The sequence below is a fragment of the Stegodyphus dumicola genome, chromosome 1 (genome assembly GCF_044657685.1).
Source record: "Stegodyphus dumicola isolate Sdum_Otavi_A_Nest chromosome 1, ASM4465768v1".
NCBI classification, from domain to species: Eukaryota; Metazoa; Arthropoda; class Arachnida; order Araneae; family Eresidae; genus Stegodyphus; species Stegodyphus dumicola.
In genome coordinates this window covers 100428770-100440895 of record NC_140768.1, presented here as the reverse complement: position 1 = coordinate 100440895, position 12126 = coordinate 100428770, and the positions used below count along the sequence as shown (strand labels likewise).

Here is a 12126-nt window from a genome sequence, read left to right as displayed (position 1 = left end):
TACCAACTATTTTTTAATCCCTTTAACTTTTTTATTTTATGTTATTTATTTGTTTACTTTTTCACTAACAGTACATTTAGTTTTAATAATATATATATTATTTCATAATATTTAAGGCTTCTAGAAACACAAATATTTTTTTTTTTTTTTTAAATTTAGTTCAGCTTCTATGGAATTCGTGATGTTCATAATATGCATTATAACCTTACTTATCTAAAATTCCATATCAAATCCAAAACAAACAATACTCAGCGTCGTAACTTGCGAATTGCTTGCGCCAAAATATTACAGTGACACCTAGCGGCGGCAAATGAAAATATTTTACGCATACGCAGCAGTGGAAACGCTTGTACGGATGCCGTAGGCGTGTCTTCAATTGACGCAACGCGTTCGTACGCAGTAGTGGAAACGAGCCTTAATGCGCATGTCGTCATTTCCCTGAAGGCGCGTCGTACTTACTCTTATTTACTCCCTTACTCCTACTCTTTGCGTTACTGTGGTAAAGTGTGATTGATGGTACGGTTTTCTTTCTTTCTTTTTTTTTTTTATTTTGCTTCGATTATTATATCTTCTGCATAAAATCAAGAAAAACTGCCCATTTCATGGCCAAATACTTCTGTTTTTCCAGAAGGTATTTTTGATTCTGAATCGAATCAAAATCAGGAAGGTGTAATCCTGTGTGATAATTCTGATTGTGTTGTGAGTGATATTGTTCATTGTGCAAATGATTTTAGTATAGCTGAGAGTGATTTTGTTTGCCGTGATTGTTTAAAACTTTCGACTATAGATAATTTGAAACGCTATGCATATAAATTTCTGTACAATAATACTACGTTAATTGAGTCTGTGAAAACTAAGTTCTAATAGTATGGTTGATTGTGCAAATAATTTTAGTGTGGCTGAGAGTAATTTTGTATGTTCTGATTGCTTAAAAACGTACCATAATAAATGCAGTTTGAAACGCCATACCGATACATTACACTCTAATAATACTACATTAATGATTCTTTAAAAAGTGGTCAATCACCAAGCTACAAATGTAAGGACTGCCATTTGAAATTTAGTGACCTAAAAAATTGGAAATATCATCAAAATAAAATTCATACTTCTAACAGGTAATTATGTGTGTCCTGTATGTTATGCTAATTTTTAAAAGCGAGAAATAATATTTCATTTCAATAATGTTCATGATGTTGATATGAATCATACTGAACTAGAATTTAATTCATTTAATGATTTTTTGGCATGGAAGGCAGAAATTGAAAATAATATGAAGTCAAAATTTCTTATGGAGTAAGCATATTTAATATACATGGTGTAATGCCACTGTTCAGAAAATTTTATATCAGAAAGTAAAGGTTTGTGTCACTTAAAAATCCTTGGTAGCAATAAAATAAATACATATTGTGCAGCTGCATTAAAAGTAACAGAACATACAGATGGCAAATGTGTACTGTCATATCAGAAAATACGTACTGGGCATCGGAATGATTTAGGTCACTTATTTTTAACAACAGATGAAATAAAAAATATTGCATCAAAGATAGCAGCAAAAATTTCTCTGGATAATATTTTAGATGAAATTAGAAATTCTCTATGAGATGCCGTGCTTGAGAGGTTTCCTTAACTCACAAAACAAGATTTACATAACATCAAAAAATCTTTCAATTTGTCTTCTAATTCTGTTAAACATGAAAATGATTGGGTTTGTGTAGATACATGGGTACCTGAAATGCAAAATTCTGAACATCAATGCATTTCATTTTATAAAACCCAGGGATCAACATAGCATGAGTGAATATTGTACACAATATTAATTTCCAAAAGAAAATGATTTTGTTTTGATAATGATGACAGAAGCACAAAGAGAGATAGTGAAAAAATTTAGTTCTGACCTGTATATGTATTGATGGTACACATGGGGTTAATGCATACAGATTTGAACTCATAACTTTACTTACAATAAATGATTTGCACCAAGGATTCCTGTGTGCATTTTTAATTTCTAATCGATGTGACCAACCTGTGCTATCAATTTTTTTTTTCATGCATTAAAGAAAAAGTTGGGCAAATAAAACCACGAATATTTATGTCTGATATGGCTGAATCTTTTTTAATGCTTGGAAGTCTTAAATGGGTTTACTACAGAAACATATTTTTTGTGCATGGCATATTGATAGAACCTGGAGAAACAATTTTTTAAAAAAAATCAATGGTGTTGAAAAACAGGCAAAAACATATAAAATTATTACCGTATTTGATGGCATATAAGACATACCTTCATGTATAAGACGCAGGTAACTTTTTTGAGACCAAATTTAGGAAAAAAAGTGCGTCTTATATGCCGTCAAATATGGTAGGTCTCACTTAGAAGAACAAGACATTCATACTTTTCATACACTGAAAGAAGCAGCAATAAAATTACTTAAAGAAGATTCAGACATTATTGAATTTGCAAATTACTTTGAAACATATTATTTACAAAATAGAGCTAGTTGGGCATACTGTTATAGACTTCACAGTGGTGTTAACACAAACATGCACATCGAACGAATGCACCGAACATTAAAATATATTTACCTTCATGGAAAAAATGTTAAGAGATTGGATAACACTATACATGGTATTATGAGATTTGTAAGAGATAAAATGATTAATTGCTTAATTACAGCAAATAAAGGTAAATTAACAAGTAAGATTTGGAATTTAAGAATCAAACATAAAACAAATGAAACACTGTTTATATGTAGTTGAAAATGGGTGGTCTGTTTCATCAACACATAATACAGAAATATACACTATACATGAAAGTAACAAAACTTGTACATGTCACATACAGTGCACTGATATGCATTCATTGATATATATGCAGCTGTACTGATTCATCAGTTTGTAGAGACATTAGGTATTTTTTTGGAAGCAGGCAAGATGAAAAGTATGCAATGCCTTTGCCAGGAATCAAACCACGGACCTCTGGATACACATCACACCATGAAGCCATGCCGAGAAGGTGGGAGAAATACTTTATATACTCCTCCTTTTAAAAGGGCGACTGAGGTTTTTAGGGGACCTAATCGCCAAATCCTGGGTGTGGAGAACAATCATCTAACACCCTTTTAGGTCCTTACAAGTCCGGTTTTCGGATTTAGTACTGTATATCTCTGTGAATAGTAGGAGTAGTAGCAGCTATCTGCTATAGATAATTTTTCATTCATTGGAATTTTGTTCAATTTTGTCTTCAAAAAATTAAAAAGTGACTTACTTTTGAGCAGATTCTGATCATTATTATTTATAATTATTTTTCATTTGGGCATTCTCACTAAAAAGCATGTTTACTTTGTTCTTAACTGATATTGCTCATTAGTCAGCAATACACTGTGTGCTTCTCACTATATTTTAGAAAAATGGAAATTGAATAAAGATATGTAGGAAAAAACCCTGAAAACTATGTTTTTATGTTCAGTTATGCAAAATTACTTGTTATTATCTTCTGTAACTGCTGCATTTGCAGTTTCATTTTTAGAGTTCATCCTAATACTGTCATCACTTTTACTTTTATATCTAATTAAGTGGTCATTCTATTCACGTTCAGTACTACATTCTTTGTCATTATCATCCTCTGAATTAAAAAAAAAAATCTTTTTCGTGTTGTGATTCTCATGCACCACAAATTCTTCTAAATGACTCAATATTCAATCATTTGATATGTCACACCTCCTGTGTTTTTAATATTCTATGAGCTCTCCAAAAAATTTTATATTCGTTACTACTGTTACATAAAATAAAAATAAAATATTGCAAACCTAGTAATAATGGTTTTGTGATAATATACCTAACTATTGTGGCCATTGGGAGAAAACCAAGACTTTTTGAACTATTTTAACTGATAGTCACACATGCTCTTTTTGTAAATTCTTTAGGTACTTACATATTATCCAGCTAATCTTCCATAAGCAGGGTAAGTTGGTGCCAAACTATTTTGGCCTTTAAAATTTGGTGAATTTTTTTTGCAGCAACGAGAGCACTAAGACGTGATTTTTAAACGTTTTAAACAGAATAGTAATGTTTAAGTTTTGCAGTAGTGAAATGCCATTACAGTATTTGATGGCATATAAGACGCACCCTTATTTAGAAGGCCCCCCACACAAGGAAAAAAAGTTGCAATAGTCCGCGTGATATCGCGGTACCACAATAACTTAAAATGTGGTTTCTTTTAGTTCTCACGTTTCGTAAAAGCCAAATAAACAATCATTGAATGCAATTACCAAACATAATTTTATTAAGGAAAATTAACAAACGGCAAGCTATTTTGAATATGATATGTAAATTTTAATAATGAATAAATGAATGAACGGCAAGCAATCAAACATAATACAAAATAAAGCAGAAACAACAAAAAACACAGATTCAAGGAAAATGTTTCCTATCATGAAATTAGACTTTAATCACTTTCAAAACCATAAAAATCCTTTTCACTATCTTCATCATCGAAAATGAAAATATCGTCATCGCTAGTATCACCTTCTTCGAATAATGTGTCGTCTTCTGTTCCGTCAAGAGTATTACTGATTCTGCACTTCTTAAAGGACTTAACAATTACTTCAGCCTTTACGTCCTCCCAAGATCTTTTTACTTTGCTGCTGCTCTGTTTCCATGCACTTTGGCATAGTTTAACATTCCTAGTTTATACTGAATTGTATAGCTTAATCTCTTGTTTCCTGTAGTCATATTTTCCAGGATATTTTTTTAAAACAAATAGTTTTAAGCACCATACTGACACGTTTATACAGAGTAGCACCGATACCGACACGTGTGTCGGCTGAGTCAAAGAAAGTTTATGTAAAGAAGGAAAGGCTCCATAGACATAATGTGACCATCGAACCTGTTCGAACTTCGACATCAGCTTCGAGCTTTGGCGCTTTTTGGCGACAGATATTTCACGCATGCACAAAATAATTATGGCAGATGTAGAAAAAGTTATGTGTGTCTAGGTCTTTATCCGGGCTAAAAATAGCATTCAGTATTGAAAGTTAACCTGTGTTCTTCACGTATAAGACGCAGGTAACTTTTTTGATACCAAATTGAGGAAAAAAAGTGCATCTTATATGCCGTCAAATACGGTATTTTATCTAAACAGAATAGTAAAATGAGATGATAAAATACTAGATGAGTAAAACAAAGTCCATCAGCTTTGCAAGTAAAAACATAGTCATATCCATGTAATTCATGATAAAATAGTATAATGAATAATAAAATAATAAATTGTATAACACTTTCCTTGGACTCCAAAATTGTCAACCAAGTAAATATTTTCAAAGTCATTAATAAAGGATGCACCATAAACTCACTAAAATATACAAGTTACTATCGTTCTGAAATTCAACATACTAAACTTTCATTCAAAACTTTAAACATTCCACATCTTTGATTTCTGGGGGGGGGGAATTAACTGACCTGGAAAACATTAACTAAATAAAATTAAATGAAAACATTCAGAAATGATAAACTTCAAGTCATCTGAAATCCAATATTCTCCCACCAAAAACAGCTTAACCTCCAGCAAATATTAAACAGTAAAACTTTTAAAAACTGACACAGTATTTCAAAATTAAATTTTGAAAAAATCTTCGGGCTGCACTAAACTTGCACTCATTACAATCACCAAAATAAAGTTCTAGGTTTGCCACAGGAAAACATACAACCGGAAACCACAACCAGATCAAAATCACACCAAATTAAAAACTCTTGCCAAGTTTCACGCTCACTCCGATTATTGGAAGATTAACCTATTATCCCATTAATTGTGAAACTGTTACTAAGCAGTGTGATTTAGGGCCAATTAATGGGTAAGTGTGATGTAGCAACAATCTGCATTTTTTTTAATGCAACCCCCTACTGATTCTCAGTAAGCCATGTTTTGTTTTTATGAATAAGGATATAAATTAGCAGTTATACTGTACCTTTTCTTGCATTTTTAAATAAAAGAAATATTAAAATTAGGGACCTGCTTTCTACAGAACAGGAAGCAATGGATTACTTTCAAAGTTATAGGATTTTGCCATAAAAAAATGTGTATGTCAGTTAACACCATATGAATAAGGCTGACATAACAGTCATGGTTTGTAACAATTACCTGTGGGGAGTTTGGAAGCATAGTGAACTTCCATTAAAATCAGAGGGCCTTACCAAATTTTTATGAAACATGAAATAGGTCACTGATTGTTTATTAAATATAAAGGTAATCAATTCCTTCAGAATTCTGCTGAAATGATTAGTGAAACTTTTAAAGGATCTTCACCAACTTTTATGGTTCGCATCCCCGGCCTGGTGCCAGCCTCCAAAACTGATTTCAATAAAAGAGGCATTTCAAAACAACTTCCTAAGGAAAATCACGGGCACTTGCTGGTTTATCCATAATGTGGACTTGCACAAAGATTTGAAATTAGATGACATTAACCCTTTGGGCCATGGTCTGCCCACCCTTCTATACACACAAAAAATTGAATGAAAAAGAATTTATAGGTTACTCTGAACTTTATTTATAGCAGATGGCAGCTCAGCACAAACCAGTCCATATAGTTTAACCATGTTTAGTTTTTTAAGACCCTCATTTTTCAAAGAAATCTTCCAGATTTTTTGTAGGGTATAAAAGTAATTGTTTGAAAAGAAATTTCTATGTTATTTTTTTGGCTGTATGCTAATCTCCTTATTCCATTAATATGGAATTTTTTTTATATATGTATATATTTTTTTTATATATATTTTTTTAATATGGTTTTAAATTTTTACCTTGAAATCTTGCCTAAAATCGAATGGCAAACCTTGGGAGTTCCAAGAGCGGGCTCACCGAGACTCTAGGACAACTGAGAGACTGTATTCTTTGTTTCTCCACATCTCATTGGTCAGTTCATTGACAACTGAAAGGTGCGTCCACATCTGTGTTTCATTTTCTGTTTTTCTCTTGCTTCTTTTCTCTCTCTCTCTTTTTTTTCGGGGGAGGGGAGGGGAGGGGACGTTTGGTTATCAACTAGCAATTTGTTGTGGTGATTTTCTGAAGGTCAAGGGTAATTTTATCAGTTAGCTGTTTGGTTTCTTAGTAGAGCAGTTCTCTTTTCTCTTTCGCTTTCATTCAAAGTTTCGCTGGCGCTGCGTTTAATAGTTTTGAGTCGTAGACGTTTATTTAATTTTATTTTATAGTTTATACTTTCTAATTGTAGATATAATATTAGTTTTTTTTTATTTTTAATTATTTTCCAAATGGATCGGAGAGGGCTGACCATTTCTGAAGCACTGAAAGGACTACACGAATTGTTTTCAGATAGTGAATCTGATACGGATCCAGGTACATCTGCAAAACATGCAATATTGGGTTGTGCTTTTTCAAAGGTGGTGTCACTTTGTTTGAAAAGTACCACCATGAAAAATAGACTAAAATCTAAATATGAAATGTAACCAATGTAAATATCATATACCCAAGGTACTTTTTTTCCATTCATATGCACGTAATCATCATATAACCAAAAAAGAGCTTTTTAGGGGGGTTGTAGAGTAGCAGGTCTTCCCATGGCACACCCTGGGTAATGCTAAATCTGCTACGGTATTCAGAATCTAGTGTTTTTTAATCGTAGGCAAAATCTCTTACTCTTTTATGCACTTCCCAGCAATGCTCGTTTCAGCACTCTTTTCAGATTCAGTTCTTGATTGAAAATGCCTTCCAAGCTTCAATTACATTGATTTTGAATCAGTTACATCTAAAATCTACTGTAATACTCTTCTTATGTAATATGTTTTAAAGGTATAAATAATACCTTGATTTAATGTTTGAGTAACAAAGTAGTGTTAGGTCATAGGAATAGTATTTTCACATTGGGATAATTCAAATCTCGTAGGTGACATGGAGCATTATCTAATAGTATTAAGCCCCTTGAAGCTCAAACTTTTCTGCCTTAAATAACGTTCAGCATCTGGCACAAAACAATTTAAAAACCACTCTTTAAATATATTCTCAGCTACCCAAGCTCTTGGATTTGCTTTTCAATATACCGGTAAGGTATTTTTATTTACGCCTAAAATCGAATGGCAAAACCAAACTGTGCCACAGTGTGTCCGGTCTGGACACACCTAAAAGTTTCCTTCTGTACGCACAGAAAAATTGAATGAAAAAGGATTTATAGGTTACTCTGAACCTTCTTTATTTTTGGCTGTATGCTAATCTCCTTATTCTATATTAGTTTTAAAATTTTACCTTGAAATCTTGCCTAAAATCAAACATTGAACCCTAGGTGTGCCCAGAACGGGCTCATCGATAATCTAGGACAACTGAGAGTATGTATTCTTTGTTTTTCCGCATCTCATCGGTCAGTTCATTGACACCAAAGCCCGTTTCAGCACTCTTTTTGAAGCTCTATTCAGTCTGTGTGTCCGCTTCGGGCACACCCACAGAATTAAAATGATAAGTCCTATCTTCACAAAATTTTACTTGTGTACTCCTCTAGGCCTAATTAGACTGCCTACCTTTTTTTTTTTTTTTTTTTTTTTTTTTTTTTATCAAAATTTCAACTTAGGAAGACCTACATAGGAAAAGGTAGCTTGCCTGAAAGGGTTAAGACCTACATAGGAAGAGTAAATAATTGAAACATTAAAACTAACATTGAAACAGTTAACTACGCAGACAACTTCAAATATGAACTACTGAAAATAGACTGCAATCTTCATCCTTATGCTACTTACGTCCTTACATATGATATTTAACTTATATTTTCAACTTTTGCAGTTAGTAACATTCAAATTAAGCAGCATCTACTGGGGTCAGTACTTGGGAGGGTCACCTCCCATGTGACTGACAATGACAAAATAACTGGATTCTTATCTCTCATAATACAATTTTTGTCCATTCTCTCTTTCATCTCTCTCCAAATTTCAAATATTTTTATCACTGCACTTAACTCTGTGGGTTTTGCTTCCCTGTACTTCAATTTGCATGTTCTCAGTAGCCATATCTCTCTTCTGGAAAGAGGTATTTCCCACTTACGAATTGTATCTAAAATTCACAGCATCTCACAGCTGTCTGCACAGTGCACCATACTACATAGGCTTGGGCCTAAATTTATTTTCTCCTATTGCAGTTCATGCATCGTACGTTATTTACTTGAGGCAAGTTATATGGGGTTCCCCTAATCGGGGTAATCTGAGGTGCTGGTAATAGTACAATAAATTTTGTACTGCAGACCAGCATAACAAAAAAGTATCAAAGTATTTCATGGTTCAATGGTAGCCAAGTTTTACAGTTGATGAGATAATATGTAAACACCATTTTTTGCAATATAACAGAAATAGCAAAACTAATGTACAGACTTCAATATATATCTGCAAAAACTTATGTATTTTTATTCTCTAGTTTATGATTGAATTTCAACAATATTTGAAGAAGAAAAAGAGTGTCTGTCATGTGGAGAATATTTAAAAAGCTGCTTATATACAACTTCCTTCTGGTGAACAAAAATGTGCTTAATCGAACAGTAATGCACTACATATCATTAATCTATAACTTGAAAATCAAAATTAATTATAATGGTACAGCTTAAAAAAATGAGTGAATAGAAACTAAAAAATACTGTTACCTACAATCTGACCTACATCTACACTAAAATTACATCTGACTATAGAGAGTTAAATTATAAAGCTTGGTATACTGTTAAAAATTAATTTGTACTCTTTTTAATAACATTGCATGATGCAATCATTGGCAGCTATGCTATAACATGATATGCATTCTGTGAATGAAATGATTCTGCTTAGTTGATCATAATCAGCCATTATTAATAAGAAAATAGTGAAACTTACAAATATAATCAGCTTTATTCATAGCTTAATTTCAAGTAATTATTTTGATGATTTTATTTTGCTTTAAGTGGGGTGTCTTTCTCAAAATGTATTTTGGTTTCATGTTTGTAAAAATATACATCAAGGTTATTATTTGCTTTTAATATTCATTTAAGTATGAAAATGCACTAGATGTTAAAAATATTTGACTATTTTTTTTTAGAACTAATATAGTTATATTTTATGATTTTAAGATTAGTCATGCCCTGTAGGAAGAAAGTTTCTTAGAGATATTTACTTCTATTGTAATTTACTGTATTAGAAAATTTCTTGTATTATTTAATCATATTAATTTTTTTTTTTTTTTAATAAAGAAAATGTCTTCAGGTGTGAAGGAGAAAGTAAATGTCCAGGAAGAAATTCTGGAACAGTCTGGCCCAGTATTTAATCCTCCTCTTTACCTACAAAGATATACAGCTGTCAGAGATATTTTGTATAAAGTACCTGGTATAGAAAAAGTAAGTTCATACTGAAATTTAACGGCAAATGTAAATTAAATTGTGTGATTAAAAATTCTCAAATTCTTTATATTTTTCTCAAAATTTGTTGCTAGAAAAATTTAACATAAATTCATGTACATAAACAGACAGATGAATGTATTTTCTGTGAAATGAATATTTTTTCTGAAGTTAATTTTTTGTAGTGAATATCTTAAACCATGCATCTCTTGAACCATAAAGCCATACTTAAGCTGGCTGGTTTGGTTTGGTTTATTGAGATTACGGCAAAGCACACTAGGGCTATCTGCCTATGAGGAGGGATGCCTTCATGGAAGACTTTCTAAGGAAAACTGGCTCGTATACACGTTACACATGTACTGAAGCTAGAGAGGAAGGGCTTTATCTATTCCTGTTTGGGTGCCTACCTCTGTTTGTTCAGGATTATTCCATTATTATGAAGAACTCACCGTATGATGGATCTGAAGGTCCCTTACCACCATTTCTTAAGCAAAATTTTAGCTTGATGTTAAATCCATGCCACAAAGGCACTATATGCTTCAACATCCATGTCTTTTTTCGGATTTGAATATGAACTCAGTTATATAGAACCATGCTGATCAAGTTGGTGGGATAAAGATTTTAATATTGAATGTGTAAAGTCTGACCTTGAAAAATATATAATAAATAGGGACTTGCATATTAGCTGAAACACCTCGTCAATGTTTTAGCGAAGAAAAATAATGGAAATTTGTTGATTCATTGCAAAAAATTGTTTATTGCATACTTACACACTATTATTATGCATATTGTAATTTATTCCCCAAATCAATTAGTAAGTCTACATTTCAAGAAAGTTTTTATTTTTTGTACTGGTAGAAATTTCATACCTGATGTCTTAAGGATTGATTCAAAGCAATATTCCCTTTAGCGATTTTGCGGCAATATACTATATTTTTTGCAGGAATTTACGCTACCGTTTCTTCCACTGCCTGACAAATCCACAAGCATATATTTTAAAAATGAGTTAAAGTAAAACATTAAACAAAATTATGATAGCTTTATAAAAATTTTTCTAATGCAACAAAAGGAATGAATATGAAAATGGTAATGTTACTTGCTAAAATTGAACTGTGAGTATTATGTGCATGGTTGCCATAGTGTTGCTCATTCTGAAAATTTGGTGACTTTTACTAAGGTAGTTGCGCTAATACATAAGTACCAGGCAATGTTTTCCTTTAATAATTAACATATTTGTTTTGGGAAATTATGTCTTTGTATTATTTGTTAGCTTCTTAAGTAATTAAGAAATAACACTTTATTTAGTGTATAAGGTATTTCTCCCGCTTTCTTGGCATGCCTTCGTGGTGTGGTGGTCTGCATTCTGTGTGCGTATTCCAGAGGTCCGCAGTTCAATTCCCGGTGAAGGCGTTGCTAATTTTTCATCTTGACTGCTTCCAAAAAATACCTAATGTCTCTACAAGTGTGATTTCAGAACAGGTTACACCTTGAATTAAAAACCATGAAATGGCTTCTTTTCCTTCTGTAGATTAGATCTTGTGATGAATTTGTAGGAACGTATGTGGTTTAGCTGTATCAAAAACTGGGCTCTAAGGGATGTGAATTCAGTGTAGCATTTTTCAATACATATCTCTTCATAAAAAAGTTTTGCAATAGAAATTTAGGGAAATAGCAAATAAGGTATAGAAATTCAAATAATTAAAAATAAACTTAGTCCATAAATGTGAAGGTAGAGTATTTTATTATTTTATGTAATCTTTAATATAATTTGATAAAGGTGTGTGTC

General features: G+C 32.1%; 1 protein-coding gene across 2 annotated transcripts in view; it reads left to right on the top strand.

Moving 5' to 3' along the window:
* The first annotated feature begins 364 nt into the window (after positions 1–364).
* Hen1 (Hen1 methyltransferase) overlaps positions 365–12126 on the top strand; it is a 37662-nt gene continuing 25900 nt past the window's right edge. Inside the window, exons 1-2 of one of the 2 annotated variants that reach the window (XM_085818230.1) lie at positions 365–516; positions 10197–10340. In XM_085818230.1, the coding sequence (XP_085674356.1) occupies positions 514–516; positions 10197–10340 (147 nt within the window). In that variant the 5' untranslated portion in view covers positions 365–513. Of the gene's footprint in view, positions 517–10196; positions 10341–12126 lie in introns of those variants that run through there. The other variant, XM_035369316.2, reaches the window with a different exon arrangement.